General features: G+C 48.2%; 1 protein-coding gene across 5 annotated transcripts in view; it reads right to left on the bottom strand.

Annotated features, from left to right (window-relative positions):
* The window catches only part of Slc38a10 (solute carrier family 38 member 10), a 54,231-nt gene extending 37,267 nt beyond the window's left edge, over nt 1-16,964 (bottom strand). For 2 of the 5 annotated variants that reach the window (XM_004655719.2, XM_045159108.1), the window contains exons 1-4: nt 16,616-16,964; nt 12,672-12,789; nt 1,987-2,032; nt 1,103-1,190 (exon numbers count right to left, since the gene is read on the bottom strand). In XM_004655719.2, coding sequence (XP_004655776.2) covers nt 1,103-1,190; nt 1,987-2,032; nt 12,672-12,789; nt 16,616-16,714 — 351 coding nt within the window. In that variant the 5' untranslated portion in view covers nt 16,715-16,964. The remainder of the gene's footprint in view (nt 1-1,102; nt 1,191-1,986; nt 2,033-12,671; nt 12,790-16,615) is intronic. The other 3 variants (XM_045159109.1, XM_045159110.1, XM_045159111.1) reach the window with 2 other exon arrangements.
* Nucleotides 16,965-26,506: the final 9,542 nt, after the last annotated feature.

The raw sequence follows: 26,506 nt of genomic DNA, 5'->3' as shown, positions 1-26,506 counted from the left end.
AACTTTACCCAAACCCTTCAAAAGTGTGTCACTGCGCCCTCTCCCCATAGTTGCAAACACCTGCCTATTTACAACAAGCCCTGTTTTGTGGTATGGGAGCACCACACACCAAAATCCTCCATGGCACATTAATGGAGACGAGGACAGTCAGGCTCTGTGACAGCTGACTCACTGTGATCCACTGCCAGGCTGCAGTGACCAGCACTGTCCATCCTGCAAGTTTCATGTCCCCACAGCAGCCTGTATGGCCCTGGAGCATGTTGGCAAATTCAGGAAAGGTCCCAGGTACCTGTGTGCAGAACTGACCCACAGCTCTGAAGCTTAGGAGATAGGAAGTTAAATGGGAACACGGGTTCAAAACACATGCCAGAGCCACATTCACAGGACACTCAATGGAAAGTTCTCTGGCAGCACGAAAATCTGGCACATTCTACTCATAAGGAGAACCACCCCTGCTCCTCTGCTCCTCTTCATAAACAAAAATCCTTCTCTATGCTGTTGGTAAACAAATATGAAAGACCCTCCACAGAGAAGACCCTTCAATGCTATAGGCCACCTTCCCTAGCCAGCTGCTGGCTGCAGTTCTGCTCCCCAATAGAAGGAAAGGTGTGTGGAACCCAATTCACAGGGAGGTCCCCTTGGGGTCAGAAAGTGGCAGGGCTAGCAGATGCACATACCCAGTCACTAACCCCAGCAAGCATCTTCCCAGGCACTTCGGCAGGATGAAGATCAAGCTCCCAGCATGGTTCTTTGGTCAGTGGCCAAGTACAATGGCCTCATGAGGTCCTGGTCACTTCTGCCTTTTGGACTGGCTGGCTGAGGTCTTTTCAGAGCTGCACCATGGTATGGGCTGTCCAGTGATTCCTTGGTCCTGCCCCTCATCCTACACACTGTCAGGACTGTACCACAGACTGCCCCTGCCAATCTCCTAGTACCTCTCATACACTACCCCAACAAGGTCTCTGAACTCAGGCTAGGGGACCTGAGCATACAGCAAACCAGGAAGTTCTCCAAGCCAAGTACACTGGTCTCTGGTGGCTTAGGAAACAGAGACACTGGGTTTACACAGAAGCAACCATAGGCATTGGAACCAACAACTTACCTGAATCAACCGAGCAAAGAAGTTGGACCCCAAGTCACCAATCACGACATAGAAAGCAATGCAGGTCCCCAGCATCAGCCCAATCATGCTGCAAAGAGGAAAGCGTAGGATGAAATGGGACTTGAAGGAGTGTGCTGCCTTGTGATCAAAGCTGGCTCCTTCACAGGATCAGGGCCCTGGCAACCAAGTCTCGTATATCCTGAGCTATGCTGACCTGGCACTGCCCAAAGGCTGGCTAGGTGAGAGATACGCTTTCCAATGTCCACACTCATAGGACTGGGCACATTTTGGGTACTCTCAATGTACTTCAGTGAATACCAGGGCACACTGAAGTTTCATCTGTGTGGTACCACATTTTCTCTCTGTAGGATTTTCAAAGAATTCTTTCAGGTGTAACAAAACGCACAGTGGTCTTAGACAAGTACAAAAGAGCAATCAACTACTTCCTTTCCCACTTACAATTCCCTAAAATTTTTACAATTTAAAAGCCGAAAAGTGCAGTTTCCCAGCAATTTTTTCATCTCGTAAAATTTTACTCCAAAGGAAAAAACCCTGACCATTCCATTTACTGCCTCCTTTTTGCAGCAGCATCGAGAGTGCAGTGTAAAGAACAGACTGAGATTAGCTACAGCAGAGACAGCACTATTTTGCTGTGTTCCCCAAGTTTTCCATTTTTATATAGTTCTTAATAAGACGTACATAATGCTTTCAACCTTGACAACAATCATTGTAAAAGCACAATAAATTGGACTTCCAACCATTCAGCAACCAACTATTCAGAAATTCCTGAACTAAACGACGTGTCAAACACAGGCTGGTTTCCTAAACAGGCTCCAGTTCTACACAGCCATAGGTAGGTAAAGAAGCACAACGGAGCAGCTTACCTGGTCTCCACCAGCATCTTCCCGGCTTTTCCATAGGCGTGGAATGCTAGTAGAAAGGAGAGAAGGGAAGGGAGGCTCAGGACAACTGTGAGAAGCTCCGAGCTAAGAAAGCCCCTGAGGAAAGCTGTGAATGGCAATTTGAGAGCGTTCTGTTCGTTTATGGTTTCACGGGCATAAGGAGACACTTCTAAACTCTTAAACCCAGGCCTTCCACAGAGCTACCATCCACAAACGAAAGCACATGGAGCGAGAACAAAGCAAGGGGAACACAGACAGGGTTTCCTTGTGTTCATATGACAATGCCATGTGAATGAGACTGAGAGTGAGGAAGACTCTGTGAGGCAGCTCCCTACATGTGGCAGCCACAAGGGAGCCTGCCTGGAACAGTGGCAATGCAGCCAAGGCAACCCCATTTAGAAGGGACAGGTGAAAAGGGGGCAGAGCTTAGCCCTGACCCAGAATTCTGCCTTCGTGGCCCGCACTGCCGACGGCTTCATGTTTGCCCTTTGGCTGTGACTTACAGAAGAAACAATCCTTGCGAGCATGGCACTCCAAAGAGGGTAGGGACACGGGTTCTGGGGCTTGCAAGTACCCGGGATGAACAGTAACAGAGCCTTGCAGATGGCCAGTATGTTCTGCCATAGCACAGCATGTGCTACCAGGAAAAGGGCCTCTGATTTTCCTTCCTGACTCCATATCTATTTCTAGTGGCTAGGAAATGAAATGCTGACTTGACAAGGTCCCTCCCAGGACCTTCATGGTTATCCAGTCATTCAGTGTTTTCCCCACGGCCTAGCAAGACAAGGGCAAAGGGAAGTCCCAGTCTCTCAGGAGCAGCCAAAGGGGAGGCATGTGACAGGATGGCTTCAGCCTTGTCACAGCCCCAGCTTCCTGCCCCTTGTTTCCTGTCGCTCTGGGCCAGAAGCCCTCCAACGAAGCAGGAGAACAGGAAACACACCCACCGTGTATGAATGAACCACACACTCCTTGTTACTTCTGACTGAGGAAGAGGCACAGTGTTGGCAACAGCCAGGCAGCTGGCATCAGCCCCAGCTCGGCTGAAGAGCAGATTAGGCTTCGGCCTCCAGGGGTCACTCTGGCCTTTCTTAGCTGCAGATTGGGAAGGAACCTGGCACCCCTCAAGCTCATCTAACATAACATGGCCTAAAAAACCAACCCAGACCCTTAACTGGTATCTTGAATGCTGACCAAGGTCTAACTGAGGATTTCAAAAACTTAAGACCCTGGGATGGAGAGATGGCTCAGCAGTCAAGGTGCTAGCCTACAAAGGCCAACGACCAGGGTTCAATTCCCCAGTGCCCACATAAAGCCAGATACACAGAGTGGCACAAGCATTTGGAGTTCATTTGCAGTGGCTATGGGCCCCAGCGTGTCCATGTTCATAATCAGTCTCTCTCTGCAAATAAATAAGACAAAAAATAAAATATATGGCTGCCTAAGGGTGTGTTACCCCCAAAGGAGGCCCTCCATGCACCCACGCCAGCACACCCAGGCATGACACACGGCGGTCCTGGGCACCGGAACACTCCCATGCTTTCTTGCTCTTCTAAAGGAAGCTACCTTGACAAACGCTGGAGTGCCTTCCCATAAAGTTCCAGAGTCTGCCTGCATCTCAAGACACAGGAAAGTAGGGCCATCAGCAGTAAGAGTACCAGCAGGAGGTGGCTCTCTCTTCTTCTGAATCACCCTAAGTAGTGACCATGCTGAGACCAGCCTTATTACAGCAGCTTGTCGCCTCCTCTTCCCCTGAGCTACTCCCCAGGTCCCCAAGGTCTGCAGGTTTCCCAGGGAAACCCTCAGTGTGGATGATGTGCCCTTCCGTACATTCCCAGGTCAAACCCTCTCTCTCCATTCAAGGTAGGCCATACAGGGACAAGGAAGCCAGCTGGCCCATGGATCAGGGAGACCCCAGACTTTTACCTGCCTGCCCCTACCTTCCTGAGCCTTGTCACCAGGGCCACAGCGTGTCAGACAGAGCCAACTCCATGCTCCCACTTGCAACACCCAGCAACAAGGCAGGGAAAGGATTGCTACTCAAGATGGGGGCACAGATAAGGCAGAGGGGTTTGCTGCCCAAGACAGGGACATAGATGAGGCAAGGAAGCTCAGCAGTGTCCTTAATCAAGGTGTTTCTGGAAGTGGGGGGCGGTGGCCTTGGAGTCTCCATCACTAAGTGGGCACAGGGCCAGCAGCACTGAGCAGGCCATAATAAACACCTGCTGGTAGGAGGAGGCTGGGACAAGGTAGCCAGCTGGCCCTAGTGGAAAGAGGCAGGAGAGCCTGTCTCTCAGCAGGTACACAGGTCACATTCAAGACAAGCAGGGAGGAGAAGCACTCTGTAGCACACCCCTGCAGGCACCACTCCAGGTCCTAGAGCGGGAGGCATACTGAACAGGGGCCATGGAACCCATGGTGACACAGCACCAGAGAGACCCACTGCTCACAACTGAGAGCTCAGAGGCCAGGTGGATGACAAACGGTCCCTGTCGCTGGCAGAGGAGAGCTGCACTCTCAGGTTTGAGCAGTAACTCAGGGAAGGGCCCAAGCCTTATAACCTTTTCCCAAGGGCTGTGACAGCGAAAGTAGTTGACCTTATGTCTGTGTATCTTCTGTAAAGAAGTGAGGTTCAGAGAAGGTCACATAGGGTAGGGCAAGCAAAGAAGTACAAGGTGAGTTTATAAAACCATGCAACAGTCATGACAGGAAGCAAACAAAGGAAGCATGTGCCCAAATTCACCAACAAAACCCACTGTTCTGTGGTTCACTATCCTGCAATGTTCATTCTCAAGTTCCTGAGGAGAGGGCAGCACAGGTCAGGTTGAAATCACTGCCAAGGCTGGCTACAGTGCAAGACACAAACGCAAATCCACATCACAGTGGTGACCAACAGCAGAAGACGGCCAGCCCTTCCAGGAGCACAAACAGACTCCTTAGTGGAGATACATCGACTGTCTGGAAATTCTGCACCTTCTTTCAGTCTGCAGGTTAGGACAAAGGCTATCTACCCATCTCAGCCTACAGCTCCAATGCCCATCACCCAGCCCAGGAGACAAAGACCATCTGTCAGGCTCTGCTGTACCTTGAAACAATGAGGGCTCTCCTTCCAGGCCACTGTGCCAGGCAAGAGCACAGGGCATATCCCTACTCAGGAAGATGTCAGGGGACAAAGAAAGGCAAGTGTCTATTGAGCCACAGGACAGGGCTCTGCATTGCCTGAAGGGCCACCTCGTGGCACAAGGCAGCACAGAAACCCCTCCAGTTTCCTGTTCCTGGGGTTACCATCCCGCATGGCTCCCATACAGCTAGTCTCTAGAGACAAAGGAAAGAAGTGCTGAGCCGATAGGCCCAGGAACCTGTTTGGGAAACCAGGAGACGATTTAGAGACCTAGGACTGAGGGCCCAGAAGACTGTCTGGTGCTCTGGGAAACTGAGGGTACAGGGTCTGGGGATCCTACACAATTGAGCCATCTTGTTTGGGAACAAAAGCATAAGCTAAGACCACTGGTGGTTGGGAACCTACTGTTTTCTATAGCCATCCATTCAGTTAAAACTGGAGTCTGAAATCAAACTGGGGTGGAGCTGAAAACCTCCCTGTAGACCAGCTGACAGAAAGCTGGAAAAAGCTGCACTGCATGCACCCCTATGGGAAAGAAACACCATCAGTGGTGAAAACAGTGGACACTGCAAGCCTTAAGTTTGGCCAGCCAGGCCAAATGACCAAATGGGTGCAAAAGTGGCTTATCTGTTATGGGGGAAACCAATGGCTCTCTAATTGGACTGCAGACCTGCTCTATGGGAGGGAATAGATGCCTGGTACTGAGAACCTAATCAAAAGCCTATGGTGAGCCAGACGTGGTGGCACATGCCTTTAATCCCAGCACTTGGCAAGCAGAGGTAGAAGGATCACTGCGAGTTCGAGGCTACCCTGAGACTATAGAGTAAATTCCAAGTCAACCTGGGCTATTTAAAAAAAAAAAAGCCTATGGCAGGGGAGGTCATGAGCCTTAGGAGTGTAACACCTGCTCTTGTCTGGCTAAATGCATATATTATGCCCACTAAACTGCCTTGTAAGCACTTTACTTAACATTCATACCCAATATAATGCTACTCTCACTTTTGGTTAGAGAAGATGGCAGTGACCTTGGGATGACCCAAAAGGCACCCTAGTAGTGAGAAGATGTGACAGAGAAGTGTTCAGCACTGAAACATCTCTACCACAGCTTTCAAGGCTCATGGTCCATTGCGGAAGAGGTAGCGGAAAGAATGTAAGAGACAAAGGAAGGGTAGGACCGCTTACAATGCAATCGTCCAGACAGAAATTGGCCTTGAAAACCATGACCTCGCAGTGTCCAGCACTACCTTCACAAGACCCTCATAGTAAAAGGAAAAGATAATGACATCAAAATAAGAGAGACTAATGGAGAAAGGGAAAGGGTATGATGGAGAGTGGATTTATGAAGGGGAAAGTGGGGAAGGGGAAGGAAGAGGGAAGGGAACTATCATGGTTTATTGTAAGTAACGAAGCTGTCAAAAAAAAAAAAAATCTGGAGTCTGAGGCAGCCAGCATTTACATGTCCATCTAATGATTTTCTTTTAGTCTTTCACACCCAGCCAAACCAGTCTGACTACTCAGGGACTTTCGAAGAATCACTGGCCAGCCAGCTCTCAGAAGGCAGACTCCCCAGCCTAGGGCCCCACATCTTCTTTTAGGGTACAAGAATGCTTGGGCTGGGGCCTCTGCTACAAAGTCCAAAGACCTCAAAGGGGGAAAGAGTCATACACCAGGCCACAACTCCATAGACCACAGTGCCACTGCCCCAAGCACCCTGGCCCCTAGGTTCTGACAGGGCACAGTTCTTCCCAAATGGAAATAGGCCATGTCAGTGTGGGTCAAGTTTAACTGATAAGACTCACTTCCTCAAGTAGCCACAAAAGATAGGGCACCACTGTCATAAGAAGAGCAAGGAAGGCATCCTTTGGATTCTGAGGCCAGGAACCATCGTCAAGGAGTCCATGCCAGTGCAAAGCAGACTAGAAAGAAACAAGATGGCACACTGCAGAAGCCCATGTGCGCATCTCTAGAGAGCAAGGACAAGGGGAAACTTGCCACCTCATACCTTTTCATAGCACGCCTGAAACAGGTGAGTCTATTCACAGTTTTTTAAATATTTTACTTATTTGAAAGAGAGAAAATGGGCACACCAGGGCCTCTAGCCACTGCAAACAAACTCCAGATGTATGTGCCACCTCATGCCTCTGGCTTTATGTCTAAGAAACTAAACCCAGGTTCTTAGGCTTTGCAGGCAAATGCCTTTAAATACTGAGCGATCTCTCCAACCCACTATTCACAGTTTATTTATTTATTCATTCATTTATTTGAGAAACAACAAGGCAGAGAGAGAAAGAGAATGGGCACACCAAGATCTCTAGCCTCTACAAAAGAACACCACCTTGTGCATCTGGCTTACATGGATACTGGGAAATCAAACCTGGGTCCTTAGGCTTCACAGGCAAGTACCTTAATGGCTAAGCCATCTCTCCAAACCCATTCACAGTTTTTTTAATTTTTTTTTCAATTTTTTATTTTTGTTTTTTCAAGGCAGGGTCTCGCTCTAGCTGACCTGGAATTCACTATGTAGTCTCAGGGTGTCCTTGAACTTCCAGTGATCCTCCTACCTCTGCCTCCCAAGTGCTGGGATTAAAGGCGTGCACCACCATTCCTGGCATAAAGGTGGCACACACCTTTAATCCCAGCACTTGGGAGGCAGAGGTAGGAGGAGTGCCATGAGTTCGAGGTCACCTGAGATTATACAGTGAATTCCAGGTCACCCTGGGCTACAGTGAGACCCAGCCTTAAAAAAGCAAAACAAAAAAATTGTTTTTATTTATTTAGAAGCAGAGAGAGAGAGAGAACAGAGACAGAGAGAATGGGTATGCCACAGTCTCCTGCCACTGCAAATGAATTCCAGGTACACATTACTTTGTGCAACTGGCTCTATGTGGGTACTGAGGAATCAAACCTAAGTCATTAGGCTTTGCAGGCAAGTGCCCCAACTGCTGAGCCATCTCTACAACACTTTTTAAAAAATTGGGGGGGGGGCTGGAGGGATGGCTTAGTGATTAAGGCATTTGCCTGCAAAGCCAAAGAACCCAGGTTCTAATCCCCAGGACCCATGTTAGCCAGATGCACAAGGGGGTGCATGCATCTGGAATTCATCTGCAGTGGCTGGAGGCCCTGGCATGCCCATTCTCTCCCCCACCCCACCTTTCTCTGTCAAATAAATAAATATAAATAAAAATTTTAAGGAAGAAGAAAGAAAAGGGAGAAAAGAAAAGAAAGAAGGGAGGATGAAGAGGGGGAGGGGGAGGAGAAAGGGGAGGCTGACCTGGAATTCACTACGTAGTCTCATGTGCCACCATGCCCTGCTTGGTTTGTTTTGGTTTTTTTTTTTACTTTTTCAAAGGTAGAGTATCACTCTAGCCCAGGCTGACCTGGAATTCACTATGTAGTCTCAGGCTGGTATGCAAAACCATGCCTGGTTTAGAATCCTTTTTTATTATTGTTATTGTCTTAATATTTGATGTATTTAAATTACAGAGAGAGAAAGAAAAAAGAGGCATAGAGATAGAAAATGGGCACACCAGAGCCTCCAGCCACTTTATACAAACTCCAGATGCATGAACCACCTTGTGCATCTGGCTTAAGTGGGTACTGGGAAATCAAACCTGAGTTCTTAGGCTTCGCAGGCAAACACATTAACCACTAAGCTTTCTCTCCAGCCCTAATCCTTCGTGTGTGTGTGTGTGTGTGTGTGTGTGTATACATGCATATATATATATATGTACATATTTGAGAGAGAAAGGAGGGAGGGAGAGAGAGAGAATGGACACTCCAGGGCCTCCAGCCACTACAAACAAACTTCAGACATGTGCACCCACTTGTGCATCTGGCTAACATGGGTCCTGGGGAATCAAACCAGGGTCCTTTGGCTTTGCAGGAAAACGCCCTAACTGCTAAGCCATCTTGAAGCCCCTAAAATCCTTTTTTAATGGTGACTTAAGTGTTCTTTCCTCTGAAGACTGTGCAAGAAACACAATCAGGATGAAGCTGTAGAACTTGGACTATGTACCCACTACCCACTCCAATTTAAATCCCCATTCCCTGGTGTATGCTTAGCACTGAGTGTCGATGGAGGATGTGGCAATCCACTCTTCACTGCACCTAGCCAGAGTGAGTATTTTCTTTTAGATAAGGTTTCTTTATAAATGCTTCTCCCTGTCTGTCTCTTACTCAAAAAAATACTTTAGCCGGGCATGGTAGCGCATGCCTTTAATCCCAGCACTTGAGAAGCAGAGGTAGAAGGATCGCTGTGAGTTCAAGGCCACCCTGGGACTACATAGTGAATTCCAGGTCAGCCTGGGCTAGAGCAAGATCCTACCTGGGGGGGGGAGGGGGACTATATATATATATATATATATATATATATATATATATATATAGTATAAATAAATTATGTATGTTTATATAAATTATATATATACATATATATTTATAATAATAACACATAAATATACATATATATATATATATATAACATAGGAATTTTTTAGACAGGTATGGTGGCACACACCTTTAATACCAGCACTCTGGTGGCCATGGATGGAGGATCACCATAAATTTGAGGCCACCCTGAGACTACACAGTGAGTTCCAGATCAGCCTGGGCTAGAGTGAGACCCTACCTCAAAATTAATAATAATAATAACAACAACAACAACAACAGGGGCTGGAGAGATGGCTTAGCAGTTAAGGTGCGTGCCTGAGAAGCCTAAGGACCCAAGTTCGATTCTCTAGATCCCATGTAAACCAGATGCACATGGTACTGCATGCGTCTGGAGTTCATATGCAGTAGCTATAAGCCCTGGCACGCCCATTCTCACTTTCTCTTCCTTCTCTCTGACGCCAATAAATACAAATAAAACTTTTAATAATAATAACAACACTTTGCAAGGAGAAAGACAGGATGGCTACACCAGAGCCTCATGTCACTACAAATAACCTCAAATACATGTGTCACTTTGTGCATCCAGCTGGTGTCCACATGGGTACTGGAGAACTGAATCATTCCATCAGGCCTTGCTAGCAAGTACCTTTAACTGCCCTCTCCCCAGCCCTATCCTTTTTTAAAAAATATTTTATTGAGTCTGGGTCTCCTGTATTCCCATCTGACCCATGTAGTAAAGGATGACCTCAAATTCCTAATCTTCCTGCCTTCACCTCCTGAGTGCAAGGGATTATAGGTTGTTAATACACTGCTGGGGATCAAACCCAGAGCTTCATGCATGCTAGACTGTCACTCCATCAACTGAACTATATTCCCAACCCTGCTTCTTAACAGCTATCTACCTGTGCCAGAGTGGAGAATAGTCAGTCCACAGGTTTTCCCTAGTTAGGCCTCACAATGAATAAATAAATTAAAAAGCTAATCGTTATATTCTCATATTCCCCCCTCTCCCTCTCCCTCTCTCTCTCTCTCTCCCTCCCTCCCCCCCCCCCTCTGCCTCTGTTGCAGTCCGGTTCGCATTGCTGGTAGAGATCACCCAACCAAGAGCAGCTTCTGGGAAAAAGAGTTTTATTTTGGCTTACAGGCTTGAGGGGAAGCTCCACGATGGCAGGGGAAAACGATGGCATGAGCAGAGGGTGAACATCACCCCCTGGCCAACAAAAGGTGGACCACAGCAACAGGAGGGTGTGCCAAACACTGGCAAGGGGAAACTGGCTTTAATACCCATAAGCCCTCCCCCAACAATACACTCCCTCCAGGAGGCATTAATTCCCAAATATCCATCAGCTGAGAACCTAGCATTCAGAACACCTAAGTTTATGGGGGACACCTGATTCAAACCACCACAGCCTCTTTTCCCTCTCAAATAAATAAATAAAAATATTTTTTAAAAATTAAAAAAAAAAGAAGAAAGGTAATAAATTGCAACCAGCAGTACAGGACAAAGACGGTCTGTTGCAGAGACGGGTCACTGAGACCCAGCAACAAGCCTGGGCCTGAGGTTTCTTCATGGAGTTCCAGGTAGGGAGTTCTGGGAGACTCCTTTCAATAGTTCAACATCTCCAAGGAAGGTTTCCAAGTACTGCGAGTTCCAGAGCTTGCAAGCCAACAGAAGGCTGTGGGCATAGACGCTCTGCTGAAGTTGTGGGGACTAAGTGTACATCTGTTCAAAGGGGACAGGAAGGCAGTGGTGAGAGAGAGGCAGAACTCTCCACCATTCTACCTCACTTCAATTTGGAAGCAGAATTGATGATTAACAGGTTGTTGGTTTTTTTTAAGTTGCATTAAATTATGTGTTTGTTTGTTTTTTTGAGGTAGGGTCTCACTCTAGCCCAGGCTGATCTGGAACTAACTCTGTAGTCTCAGGCTGGCCTCAAACTCACAGCAAACCTCCTGAGTGCTGGGATTAAAGGTGTGCTCCAGCATGCTCCGCTATTTTCTTTGAGACAGAGTCTCATATAGCCAAGGCTGACAGTGAATTTCTGATCCTCCCACCTCAGTTTTCCAAGTTCTGGCATTATAGCATACACCACCATGACCAGATCGAATTAATTTTTTTAAACTATTTAAAATTGTATTTATTTGCAAGCTGAAAGAAGAGGGGGTAGGAGAAGGGACAGAATGGGCATACCAGGGCCTCTAGTCATTGCAAACAAACTCCAGATGCAGGTGCAACTTTGTGCATCTGGCTTTACATGGGTATTGGGGAATTCAACTTGGATTGTTAACCTTTGTAGGCAAGCGCCTTAACTACTGAGCCATCTCTGCAGCCCTGCATTAAATTTTAAAATAAGAAAGCAAATACTGCTGTCCAAGAAACTTTTTGTTGTTGTTACTTTTATTTATTTGAGAGTGACTGACAGAGTTGAAAGAGGCAGAGAGAAAGAGAGAATGGGCACACCAGGGCTTCCAGCCCTGCAAACAAACTCCAGATGTGTGCACCCCCTTGTGCATCTGACTAACATGGGTCCTGGAGAATCGAGCCTCGAACCGGGGTCCTTTGGCTTCACAGGCAAGCACTTAACCACTAAGCCATCTCTCCATCCCAAAAAACTTCTTAAGAATAAAATAACAGGGCTGGAGAGATTGCCTAGGGGTTAGGGCACTTGCCTGTGAAGTCTAAGGACCCAGGTTTGATTCCCCAGTACCCACATAAAGCCAGACGCACAAAGTGGCGTAGAGGTCTGGAGTTTGTTTGCATAACATGGAAGCCCTGACACACCTATTCTCTCTCTCTGTTTCTCTCTCTCTTTCTCAAATAAATAAGTGAATAAATATTTTTCAAAAAGAATAAAACAATAGAACTGGAGAGATGGCTTAGCAGTTAAGTTGCTTGCCTGCAAAACCAAAAGACCTAGGTTTAATTCCCCAGGACACACATAAACCTGATGCACAAGGAAGTGCATGCGTCTGGAGTTTGTTTCCAGCAGCTGGAGGCCCTGTTGCACCTATATTCATTCTCTCTCTCAAGTAAATAAGTAACAAAAAATTAGTAGAAAAATAACTAAACAAGAGACATAAAGTCCCAGGGCCCCAAAACCAGGGCATCACATTTCTTGAGAAGGGCCCTACTAGACCAGCAAGCACTTTGAAGTCTCACCCAAGCCAGCGTAGGTTCTCCTCTTGCTCAAGCTAGCTGACTTCACCAAGAACATGCATGATTGATGTGTCATCCAGGAGCAGAAGACCAAGAGTAGGGCCCCCAGAATGATGCCACACTGCAGGAGGAGAAGAGACAATTACAGTCAGACCCTCTGAGTCGCCACCTCACACACCAACAGCACTAGAGGTTCACAAAGGCCCTTTCTGCTCCACCTGTATGGCTGGAAGGCCCTGACTTCCTGTGGGTGACAGAGGAGAGAGCCACTTCTCTGGAGCAGGGACACTGCATGTTGATTTGGAAGAGCCCCAGGGTTACCGTCCACTCTAGGCCCTTGCCTGGGTATGTATACTGGACTGCTGGGTGGGTACAACAGCTAGCACCCCAGCTCCCTGCACCCACCCCACATGTACCACCTTTTAACCACCTGGGTCAACAATTACACATAGTAAATACCTTCTGGAAGGAAGAGATTATGAATGATGTGTACTTTTCTTATAAATTAAACACATGGTTGCCATGTGACCATGAAACTATACTCCTAGGTATTTCCTCAAGAGAATTGAAAGGGTCTACACATAATCTTTAAAGCTGACTGGACAAATTGTGGTCCTCCCAATGCAGAAGAATACTACTCAGCAGGAAGAAGGTTTGGAACTTCCAACCCTGCTTACGTGGATGCTTAAGGGAGAAGAGCTGCCACGACAGCAGCAAGGGGTGGGGTGCCCACCACCTACAGCACATCCAGGGGGGCTAAGGAAGGGCCAGGGGTGGAAGAGTGGTTGACCACCGAGGAGCAGAGACAACTTTGGGGATAATCCTGATCACGCAGTCACACCACTACATACGCACATCCCTACAACAGGTGAATTTCACTACATGTAGACAATCTCTCAGTAACTCTGACATTTAAGACATTAGTAGGCTGGGAATGCAGCTCAGTGGTAGAATGTTTGCTGAGTACAAGTGGCTCTGGGTTAGATCCCAGCATTCAAATAAATAAATAAGCAAGCAAATAAAACAAAATGTTAGCACTACCATACAAGCATAACAAATTACCAACATAAGAGATGGTCGGAGGACCATGTGGATTTCCCATACTTTTCATTCTGTTGGCCATGAAGGTAAAACTGCTCAAAAATAAAGACTAGCAATTTAAAAAAACAAATGAGATTATCATCCAACTCTCACCAGAATGGCTCAACCACCTGTGGTGTCAGACACTGCAGCAGACATGAAGCACACACCTGCTGTGGGGAGAGTATGTGGGATGTCCACCCCAGAACTCTGAGCAGCATCTTCGAGAGCTATGAACACGTTCCACGACCCCACCACTCTACCCAAGGTACAGACCTAAGGAAAGTGTCATCAGACACTCGCCACTGCATGGGCAACTGCTCATCACAGCTCTGGTCATGACAGCGCCACATAGGAAATGCCACAGAGGGGCTGGAGAGATGGCTTAGCAATTAAGACGTTTTGCCTGCAAAGCCAAAGGATCCCTGTTCAATTCTCTAGGGCCCACATAAGCCAGATGCACAAGGACACATGCGTCTGGAGTTCATCTGCAGTCGCTGGAGGCCCTGATGCACCCATTCTCTCTCTTTCTCTCAAATAAAAAAAATAGGGCTAGAGGGATGGCTTAGTGGTTAAGGCAAAGCCAAAGGACCAGGTGCAACTCCCCAGGACCCACATCAGCCAGATGCACAAGAGGGCGCACACCTCTGGAGTTCATTTGCTGTGGCTAGAGGCCCTGGTGTGCCCATTCTCTCTCTCTCAAATAAACACATAAATAAATTTTATTTTTTTTAAAAAGGAAATGCCACAGAGGCCTTGCAGTGGTGCAATAGACAGCGGTCTATCCCTAATATGGTACACCAGCCATGCTGACTCATATACACCATAGTTCTGCTGCCTCCAGACAAAACCTGGCAATAATAACCTCTGCTACCAGAGACAGGTAGCAACCGTCTGCTGGGCAAAGGTGACTGGCAGGAATGGCAGCACTGGGCATTTGTCAATGTAAGCAAGGAACACATGTTTCTTCATTTATGAAAATTCATGAGAACACCTTAAGTATATATATAGTTTTCAGTACGTTGAACAACAATAAAATGCTGATCTCTTTTGAAATGCTAGAATTACTATATAAAAAAAAAAAAACTAACACTAGGGGCTGGAGATGGCTTAGCAGTTAAGGTGTTTGCCTATGAAGCCTAAGGACCCAGGTTTGATTCCCCAGTACCCACATAAGCCAGATGCACAAGGTATAGCACACATCTGGGGTTTGTTTGCAGTGGTTGGAGGGCCCCGCCAGCCCATCCTCTCTTTAAATAAATAAATATTAAAAAAAAAAAAAAAGCTTCTAACACTAAACCATGACATGCCTGCCAAACACCAAAAACATTTCTCCAACACCCTGTGAGGCTCAGACAGCTCTATCCCAAGCTTTCCCTGGAGAAGAGCAGCTAACAGCTCCTCAAGACACTCTGGATGGCTAACTTGTTTCTAGTTCTCTGTTTGCACAGCAGGCTTCAACTCTCCCCAGGCAGGTATCTCTACCTAGCTCCTGGCTTCTCTTAGATGCTCAAGTAGGTACACACCACACTGCAGATGCTCTAAATCACTTGAGTCCTAAAACATATCTTCCCAGGCATCTAAAGCAGAGCCCAATTCCCAGTGGAACTGACAGGTGTTAAGGATCTCAGGGTTCACTTGCAGACCTGGAACCAACACATCCAGGATGCAGTTCCCCTCAAGGCAAGTTGCTGTGGACACAGCCACATAGGCATTGCAGACACACCCAGAGGCAATTGGCTGACACTGGGATTCAAAACAAAGATATCACCCTAGAGATTCTAATGACATCTAGCTCTGTCCTCCCGCCCACACAAACCAACCAAGTCATACAAACAACCCACAACGGAGCCCTAAATGTATTCCCTCACAGGACAGAATGTGGGGATCAAAAATTCCCAGATCATGCCGGGTGTGGTGGCGCACGCCTTTAATCCCAACTCGGGAGGCACAGGTAGGAGGATCACTGTGAGTTCAAGGCCACCCTGAGATTAGGTAGTGAATTCCAGGTCAGCTGGGGCCAGAGTGAGACCCTACTTTGAAAAAAAAAAAAAAATATATATATATATATATATATGTATATATCAGAAATAGTTTGTTAAGTATTTTTAGCCCAGAGATGCTAAATATAAAAAATACTAAGAAATGTATGTTAATCTAAACTATTAATTACCCATTTTCACTGCCAAAACGTCTGCCTCATTTTTATTTTCCACCCCTTCAGTGTCTTCAGGTAACAGTCTTGATCTGAGATCCCACTGCCGCAAGCAGCAGAGGACAGCAGCACACGTGGCATGCATGATCAGAGTGGGGGTGGGGGAGCCCCACCTTCATGTGCAAGACAGTCCTCTGAGAAGTTACCCAATATAATGCTTCCATCGGAAGGCTGCTTATTTGTGGATTAAATACAGCCACGTATAAACTGCCACTCTTTCAAGTAGCGTTCGAGGTTGAAATGTCACCAAACTTTTTTGGCTGTTTCTCAGTTGAGGTGAAATCTGGTTAGATCGAATCAAATGTGCAGCGTTTTCAGAATGCAGCTCTCAAGGGTACAACCTGGAGAGATTTTTTTTTTTTTAACCACCTTGCAAACAAGCCCTGTTGGAGGCTCGGGACGCGGAGTCGCGAGCATCCACGCAGTGCGTCAGACTCGAGGAAGCAACGGGAAAACGAAGACACTAGCGATCCACTGATGTCCCTCTGCTCCCCGTGCTCCTCCTCCGGCGTGGCTGGCAGGTGCTGACCGCTCGGGGCCGGGTTCTCAGTGGGCGAGCAGCGCTGGGAGTACGTCGCCCTGAGCCCCCTTCGCGTCCCTGGTAGCCCGGTCCCACCGAGCGTCCAGCAGTTGGCCCACGCCCCCGACTCACCTGCTTGAAGCAGAAGGGCATGGTGAGCACGCTGACCCCCACGATGCTGTTCACCACGTTGGTGACCAGCCCCCAGTTGGAGCCGGCGGCCGCGGTCATGGTGAGGCAGGTCTGGGTGGCGTCACCTTCTCGGACTCTTAAGCAGGGAGCCCGACACCGGCCGGCGGCGTGGCGAGGTCAGCCTCCAGATCCCGCCAGGCCCGGCGGCTGCCTCGTGGTCATCGTCCGTCGTTCCCGCGGCCGCCTAGGAGACACCGACAACACAGCCTGAAACTCCTCAGGCAGCGAAGCGGAGCTGAGGTGTCGCCAGCGTTGCCTTCGGCTCACACACTTCCGCCTTCCGTGAGCCGCCCCGCCCGGAAGTGACGGCAGCAGAGGGCTGGGCGCCACGAGACGTTAGCGGAGGGTCTGGTACGGGGGCGTGGCCAGAGTGACGGCTCGGGGCGGGACAAGAAGGACGCGAGCCAATGAGAGATAGGCATGTAGAGGCTCCGACGGGGTGGGCGGGGCGGGGCCCGGCGGCCCCAGCCGTGACCCTGCGGCTCTTTAGGTACGCGCTCTCCAGGTCTTGGCTTGTCTGCCCGGGCTGGTAGGGTCCGAAGGCCCGGGGCGCCTTCCGAAAGGGAGTTTATTTTCCCTTTATGATTTCGGGGCGAGTGTTTGATCTCAGGGGTGCTGGGCTGGAGGTGGCAGCCTTAACTGTCTGGACTGAAAACCACCAGTTCGGGAAAATTAACACATTTGACAGATGCCAGGGAGCCGAGAGGTCTGGACCCTGAGGTCACATAGCAGGCAGGAGGCAGTGCCTGACTGTATCGGCCCAGTGACCCGCAGAACCGCCCCCAAAGCAGCAGGGAGAAACAATCTACTGTCCTAATATGAAGGACCTAAAGAAAGGTCAGGAGGGCGTAAGAGTGATGGGACCAAGCAAATCTAGAAGCGGCCTCAAGAAGGGATGGGTTCTAGACTGCGACTTGATGGACAAATGAGAACTCTTCCTGCAGGAAGGAATACCTAGAGACCTAGGGGAAGAACTGAGTAATTCCAAGTGGCTGGAATTGTGCTGGGGGGGGGTGGGGAGTAGGGGGGACTACAGGCCGCTGGGAGCGCTCTCAGCATGGACATCTTAGACAAGAGGCAGGTTCTTCAGGCACCAGGCAGAGCAGCCTCTCCATCAGAGCTGTCTCCACCTCAGGCAGGAGAGGAAGAGCAGGAAGGGCCAGGGGAAAGAGTTTTTGACTACAAAACCAAAACGATAATGAATCCCTACTTTCATTTTTTTTGTTGTAAATGAAATCATACACACAGTGTATAACCTGCTTTTGAATAATCATGTAAATTATCATGGCACATGCAAGAAAGATAGAACGTGAAACTTAAATGTGTGTTTTAATAGTCACATAACTAGGGCTGGAGAAAAGGTTCAGCAGTTAACGCACTTGCCTGTAAAGCCTAACCTGGGGGTTTGATTCCCCAATAACCATGTGAGCCAGATGCACAGTGTCTCATGCATGTGGAGTTCATTTGCACCTGCTGTGCCCATTCTCTCTCTCCATCTATCTATCTATCTATTTGTCTGTCTCTGCTTGCAAATAACTAAGATTTTTTTTAAATATATTAAGCTGGATGTAGTGCTGTATGCATTTAATCCCAGTACTTGGAAGGCAGAGGTAGGAGGATCACTGTGAGTTTAAGGCCAGCCTAGGACTACAAAGTGAATTCCAGGTCAGCCTGAGCTAGAGCGAGACCCTACGTCAAAAAAAGAAAAAAGAATATTTTGTTTGTTTGTTTTTTGAAGTAAGGTCTCGCTCTAGCCCAGGCTGACTTGAAATTCATTCTGTAGACTCAGGGCAGCCTCAAATTCTCAATGATCCTCCTACCTCTGCCCCCAAAGTGCTAGGATTAAAGGAGTGTGCAACTACACCTAGTTTAAAATTTAAAAAAAGAAAAGAATGGTGGGCCAGGAAGATAGTTCAGGGTTAAAGGCACTTGCTTGCAAAGCCTGCTGGCCCAGGTTTGATTCTCCAGTACCCATGTAAAGCCAGATGCATAAAGTGGTGCAGGAGGCCCTGGTGCACTCTCACTCTCAAAATACATTTTTTTAAATGTATCTATTTGAGAGAGGGAAAGAAGCAGAGAGAGAGAGAGAGAGAGATAATGGGAGCACCAGGACTTCCAGCCTCTGCAAAAGAACTCCAGATGCATGTGCCACCTTGTGCAGCTGGTTTATGTGGATACTGGAGAAATGAGCCAAAGTCCTTTGGCTTTGCAGGCAAGAGCCTTAACTGCTAAGCCATCTCTCCAGCCCCACAAAATACATTTTTAAATATATATTTATTTATTTTTTGGTTTCTTTTTTTTTTGAGGTAGGGTCTCACTCTAGCCCAGGCTGACCTGGAATTCACTGTGTAGTCTCAGGGTGGCCTTGAACTCATGGTGATCCTCCTACCTCTGCCTCCCAAGTGCTGGGATTAAAGACATATGCCACCATGCCTGTCTTAAATATTTTTTTTTATTTAATTGTAATCAGAGAGAGAGAAAGAGAAGAGATGAAGATACAGAGAAAGGGAAGACTAGGGCCTCCAGTCACTGAAAGTGATCTTCAGATGCATGGGCCACTTTATGCATCTATCTTTATATGGGTACTGGGGAATCAAACTTAGGTCATTAGGTTTTACAGGTAAGCGTCTTAACTACTGAGCCATCTCTCCAACCCAATAAAATATTTTTATGCCGGGCGTGGTGGCGCATGCCTTTAATCCCAGCACTTGGGAGGCAGAGGTAGGAGGATTACTATGAGTTCGAGGCCACCCTGAAACTAAATAGTGAATTCCAGGTCAGCCTGGGCTAGAGCCAGACCCTACCTTGAAAAACCAAAAAAAAAAAAAAAAAAAATTATTAAAGTATTTTTAATATTTTATTTTTATATATTTATTAGTGCCAGAGAGGAGAATGGGTATGCTAGGGCCTCTAGCTACTGCAAATGAACTTCAGATGCATGCACCACCACGTGCATCTGGCCTATGTGGGTTCTGGAGAATTGAACCTGGGTCCTTAGGCTTCGCAGGTATGGTGGTTTGATTCAGGTGTCCCTAATAAACTTGGGTGTTCTGATTCCTACATTCCCAGCTGATGGAGATTTGGGGATTAATGCCTCCTGGAAGCAGTGTATTGTTGGGGGCAGGCTATGGGTGTTATAGCCAGCTCCCCCTCGCTAGTGTTTGGCACACTGTCCTGTTGCTATTGTCCTTATGTTGGCCAGGTTGTGATGTCCACCCTCTGCTCATGCCATCATTTTCCTTGCCATCGTGAAGTGTACCCTTGAGTCTATAAGCCAAAAATAAATCCTTTATTCCCAAAAGCTGCTCTTGGTTGGGCGATTTCTGCCAGCAATGCAAACCTGACTCCAACAGCAGGCAAGCATCTTAACCGCTGAGCCATCTCTCCAGCCCAAAACATTTGTTCAAGTACAATAAAAATAAAAAGGGGCTGGTGGGCTGGGGAGAATTGCTTAGTGGTTAAAGGCATTTGCTTACAAAGTGTATTGGCCTGGGTTCAGTTTCCTAGTACCCAAATAAAGCCAAATGCACAAAGTGACACATACATCTGGATTTTGTTTGCAGTGGGAAAAGGACATGACACACCCATTCTCTCTCTTTTCTCTCCTCAAAAATAAATAAAAAATATTTTGGGAAGCTAAGCATGGTGGCACACACCTTTAATCCCAACACTAGGGAGACAGAGGTAGGATCACCATGAGTTCAAGGCCACCCTGAGACTACAGAGTCAGCCTGAGCTAGAGTGAGACCCTACCTCAAAAAACTAAAAAGAGGGCTGGAGGGATGGTTTAGCAATTAGGCACTTGCCTGTGAAGCCTAAGGACCCCAGTTCAAGGCTCGATGCCTCAGGACCCATATTAACCAGATATACAAGGGGGACACATGTGTCTGAAGTTCTTTTGCAGTGGCTGAAGGCCCTGGCGCGCCCATTCTTTCTCTGTATCTGCCTTTTTTTCTCTGTCTGTCGCTCTCAAATAAATAAATAAAAATAAACCAAAAAAAAAAGTTAAAAATAAATAAATAAATAAAATAAAACTAAAAAGAGCCAGGCATAGTGGCGCACGCCTTTAATGCCAGTACTCAGGAGGCAGAGGTAGGAGGATCACTGTGAGTTCAAGACCACCCTGAGAATACAGAGTAAATTCTAGGTCAGCTTGGGCTAGAGTGAAACCCTACTTCGAAAAAAAACAAAACAAAAAAATAAAAATAAAAATGGATGGCTCAGTGGTTAAGGTGCTTTTTCTCTTAGGAGTCAAATGGGAGCTGGGAACATAGCTCAGAGACCAGACACTTGCTTCATATGTATAAAAGAGGCCCTGAGTCATAGAACCAGACAAGTTCAACATTGAAATAGATGGCCTTTGGGAAAGCATTGCATTCTTGGAAGAGTCAACTGCCTCTCAGCTCTTACAGTCTACCAAAACCATTCAGTTCTGCCACTGTAGTTCAGAAAGAGCCAAGAACAATACATGAACAAATGGGTATGTATGTGTTCCAATAAAACTTTATTTATAGCTGGGTGTGATGGTGCACACCTTTAATCCCAGCACTGAGGAGGCAGAGGTAGGAGGATCACCATGAATTCAAGGCCTCCCTGAGAGTACATAGTGAATTCCAGGTCAGCCTGGGCTAGAGTAAGACCCTGCCTAAAAACAAAACAAAACAAAAAAACAAACTTTATAAAAATAGCAGTTTGCTCAATTTGGCCAGAGGGCTGTAGACACTGGGCCCCCTGCTCAATGTTGTCCTCAACATTTGTATCCTTAGTTTGGCCATTCTGAGGAATAAAATGTAATTTTATTGTGCCTTTAATTTCTTCTCCCTAATTACAAATGAAGTTAATTGTCTATATTTTTACTGTCTGTTCATTGTTCTTTGGAGAAATGCATGTTCATTTTGTCCCTCCCCCCCTTTTTTCTATTCAGCTATTTGTTCTGTTTGCTTGATAACTAACCCTGTGGCCCTTCCTTAGGGATTGTCTCTTCATCACATTTGTTTTTCATAGTTCCTGTAAAAACTATCACAAACTCAGCATCTGAACGCAAATTTATCATCTCTTCAGTTCTGGAAGTCACTGGACTAACATCAAGGTGTTGCTAGGCTTCTTCCCTCTGGAAGCTCTAGGAGAGAGACCAGATCCTGCTCCTCTGGCTGTTGGCAGAGTTTAGTTCCTTTGGGTTGCAGGCCTAAAGGTCTTATTTTTTTTGCCGGCTGTAAGCTGGGGCAGTAGCCAGCTTTTAAGGCCCACCACATTCCCTGGCCGATAGGACCCTTCCTCCGCCTTCCAAGTGAGCAACAAAGGGAGGGGTCAAGACCCTCATGCAGCATTTTTTTTTCTTTTGATTTTTTGAGATAGGGTCTTACTCTAGCCCATACTGACCCGGAATTTACTATGTAGTCTCAGGTTGGCCTCGAACTCATAGCAATCCTCCTACCTTTGCCTCCTGAGTACTGGGATTAAAGGTATGTGCCACCACACCTGACGCAGCATATTTTTTTATCTGTTCATGCGTGTGGGCATGTGTGGAGGTCAGACAACTTCTAGGTGTCTTTTGTTCCAGTGTCCGTGAGACAGGGTCTGTTGCTGCTGCAAGAAGACAAATAACAGACTAGCTGGCCTAGGAGCTTGGGATTCCCTTGGCTCTGTCTCCCATTGTCACAGGCACACTGGGATCACAGATGCGTGTGTCACTTTGCATCAGCTTTACATGGGTGCTGGGGAATCAAGCTTCCAGCCAGCAGGCTTTGCAAGCAAGTGCCTTAATCGCTAAGCCATCTCCCTATCCCCCTTCATGTATCTTTGACCCAGTTGGGAACAGCTTGTAATATCAGAGACTCAAGAAATTGCACTGGGCCATTGGTTGATCCAATAAATACTTGTCCAGGGTCTGGAACCTCACCACCATGTGAGAAAGCTCATTCTCACAGGCTCTGGGAGTTAAGTAATGCAATTTCCAGGACCTCATTCTGCTACCACCTTCATGATATGATTTGGGTTGTGTCCTTGTCATAGAGAGGGTGCTGGTTCACAGCAGGCTCCCTTCACCTTAGCTCCCTACAACCCAGCCTGTGAGGACCTGGAACACTCCCAACAGTCTGCCACTGCTGAGGCATCTCTTCTGTCTGCATGCAAGGACTGAGTTTTGTTCCCCAAATTCACATGTTGAAGTCCTAGGGACCTGCAACCTTTTATGGAGCAAGGCTCTTTGCAGATGTCACTAGTTGAACTCACAAAGGAATTCTAGGGTAGGGTGGGTCCTCTGTGCAGAGTGAGTGGTATCCTTATAAGAAGGGATATTGAAGACAGACACCTATGTGGGAAGAAGCTGTGAAGATGGAGGTAGAGAGTGGTGATGACTTTATTTTTTTTTTAAATATATTTATTGGGCTGGAGAGATGGCTCAGTGTTTAAGGCAGTTGGCCTGCAAAGCCTGAGGAGCCAGGCTTGATTCTCCAGTTTTCTCTCTCTCTCTCTCTAATAAATAAATAAGTAAATCAAATTTTGAATATTTATTTATTTGCAAGGAGAGAGAGAGAAAGGATAAGGATATACCAAGGCCTCTAGCTATTGCAAACAAACTCTAGCTGAATGCATCACTTTGTGCATCTGGCTTTATGTGGGTACTGGGTACTCAAACTCAGTCATCAGGCTTTGTAGGCAAGCACCTGAACCACTGAGCAATTTCTCCAGCCTTGGTGATGTTTCTACACACTGGCCAACCTGAGCTAGGAGAGGCCTGGGGCGGTCTCCATTAGCCATGACCATCTAGCCCCCAGAGTTGTGGGAGGCTTCCTGTTGCTTTCAGGCACTCAGATTGAGCACTGTGTCTCAGCAGCCCCAGAATGCTCAGCTTGAACATTTCTGCTCCTGAGGCCCTGACACATTTGGTTGCTCTGTATGTGCGTGTGTGTGCGTGCACGCGCTCCCATGGGCTCACCACCCATCATGGCCTCCCTGCTCAGTTGTGTGACCACCGGGGCCATCCTTCCTGCCCCTCAAAGGATCTCTTGGCTCCATCCTCAGTTGCCCCTCAACCTCAAGCTGGTTGCACACTTTTAAGGAGCCAAGTTCATAACACCCATGTAATTTACAGCACTCACCCTGGAGAACCACAGAAATTTGCTCAATTAAAGTGTGCAGCGAGTGCTGCAGCTAAACCCCACAGATACCCCCAGGCACAGGAAAGAAGACATGGGCTCTGCTCCAGCCTGGGTCCCTTCTTGCCTGCTCTGCCAGGTGACCACTCGGGTACAGGAGCTCCACGCCTGTTCCAACCCTCGAGGGGACTGGAACATGGATGCCTTACCTTTTCTGGCCTCAGTTTCCCAAGGGTTCAGGGCATCTCTGCCAGGCTGGCCAGCTCTGAGAACATGGCTGCGTCCGACAAACACATTGTTCAGCCCCTTCTGCCTGATGACCAACCTACTGTTGCTTTCAGAGCAGGTGCAGATGAACAGAGGGCAGCACTCCGTCCAAAGTCAACAGGCACTTCCTGTCTCAGCTTTATCTCCATAGCTACTGCAAGAGGGTCACCTGCAATGCCTCTGCAGTCCCTGGTCTCCACGACTTTGGTTGAGACCCTGGCTGGACACTGAACAGGGGCATCCTGGAGCCAGCAGACTCAGGTCCACCAGCTGCCAGGCTAGGGGTACACTGGGAGCCTGCACGGGCCTGGAAGAACAGGGAGCAAGGAGAGACCTCCTCTTGCCACCCATGTGAAATAGTGGCCCCCAAAGGGTATGTTTACCGAGGCCCTCAGAACATGATCGTACCTGGAGTAGGGGCCCTGCAGATGTGATTGGGGTAACCAGCTGGAGATAACACCATCCTGGGTACCCAAATGGGCCCTAAACCCAGGGCCACAGAAACAGAAACCCTGAGAATCTGGAGGCAGCAGATGCAAGGGAAGCAGCCTTAAGCCCCAGGACCACCTGGAGCCCCAGAGGCTGGAAGACACAATCCCATCCCCACAGACACTGGAGGAGCATAGCCTTGCCCAGACCTTGACACTTGACCCTGGCCTCTGGGACCAGAGAATAATAAACCCGCCAGTCTGGGTTCCTTCCCTGAGCAGCCCCAAGACACTGAGGTGCTTGGCTCAGCAGTTCTGGGTATCTCTCGGGTGTGGGAAACACAGGTGTAGGATGAGCAAGTGCTCCAGCCCTCCTCCCTCCTCCCCTCCAGCCTCGCTCCTGCTGATGGAATCCTTCCCCCAAGTCTTCTACAGATAAGAAACTGAAGCCCGGGGAGGTGGGCCATGTGTTCAAGACCACACGGGTACTTGGGATTCCAAAGCTCCCTTTCCTGCAGGGACACCTGAGTCTAACCCTGCTCTAAACTGAGCAGTTGGTAGCCTGATCCCACTCGGCCTCCCCTGGCCCCAGACTCAGGACATGAGCCCTTGCCAGTCCCCATGGGTGAGGGATGGCAGGGATGCTGTACCCCAGCAGATGTGTGTCCTTGTCCTCCCAAGCAGGCCCTACAGCTGGAGGAGCCAGCCCCACCCCCACCCGAATAGCAGCCCAGGGAGAGTGTGACAGTATGACCTTTGCAGATGTCCCCGGCTCAGACAAAGGCTGCAGATTATAATCTTGGCCACCAGGAGGAAATGTCCCCTGAACCTCCCATTATCATGCTGTAATTAGTGGGGACCGCTGAGAATTGGGCAAGATGGAAAACCTGCTTTCATCTACATTTTCTCCCTTTTCTTAAAATTCCAGACACTGAAGGACCGGCAGGCAGCAAGCATGCCTCCCACCGGCTGGCTCCCCACAGATCCCGTCAGGGCCGCACTGCACACCCCCAGCACCCCCCACACACAGCAAATTTGCACATGGCCACGCATTTTGTTTGAGAGGAGGCGATCCCCAGAGTCACAAGGACAGGAGGGACCATTTCTGAGCATACTTTCCCCTCATTTCCTTCTCCCAACACCCTCAGCAAGGCGCAAACTGGCTCTGGAGGCCAACATTCCCAGGGTTTCCTCTAGCACCGGCCTTGGTCCTCCTCAGGGCAGCAGGCAGGGACTGCCTGGCCACTAGGACCTAGACTCAGACTAGAAGCTTGAGGTGTGGCCTGGACTGACCCTTCAATGTGCATTTTGTTGTTGTTGTTTTGTTTTGTTTTTTGAGGTAGGGTCTCACTCTAGCCCAGGCTGACCTGGAATTCAGTATGTAGTCTCAGGGTGGCCTCGAACTCACGGCAATCCTCCTACCTCTGGCTCCTGTGTGCTGGGATTAAAGGCGTGCGCCACCACCCGGCTGCATTTGACTTCTCATGCTTCCCATGCCACAAACGCTGTGCCCTGGGAAAGCCAGGGAGGGCAAAAGCACTTGACCCAGAGCTAAGACCTCTGTTCTTTGAGCTGCACCTCAGGGTGGGGTAGAGGGCTAAGACTGGTCAGTGAAAAGTGCCCCACATGCTCTGACCACAAAAGAGAAATTGTGAGGTACCCTGGAAGGGAAAAGGAAGCAAAGGCCTCCCCACACACTGGCCTTGCTCTAGAAGCCACTGGGGTGGATGGGGAAGGGTTGGGGTTCTACCTGCTTTCCTCTCAAGCTCCTGGAGCTAGAGGAGCCCATTCTTTCTCTTAAAAATTTATATTTTGGGCTGGAGAGATGGCTTAGCAGTTAAGCACTTGCCTATGACGCCTAAGGACCCTGGTTCGAGGCTCGATTCCCCAGGACCCACGTTAGCCAGATGCACAAGGGGGGCGCACGTGTCTGGAGTTCGTTTACAGTGGCTGGAAGCCCTGGTGTGCCCATATTTTCCTCTCTCTCTCTCTCTCTCTCTCTCCTCCTCTTTCTCTGTCTGTCACTCACAAATAAATAA

Source organism: Jaculus jaculus, chromosome 9 (assembly GCF_020740685.1).
Source record: "Jaculus jaculus isolate mJacJac1 chromosome 9, mJacJac1.mat.Y.cur, whole genome shotgun sequence".
In the NCBI taxonomy this organism is placed as follows: Eukaryota; Metazoa; Chordata; class Mammalia; order Rodentia; family Dipodidae; genus Jaculus; species Jaculus jaculus.
Note: the sequence above shows the minus strand (reverse complement) of the source record. Positions and strands in the feature narration are given on the sequence as shown.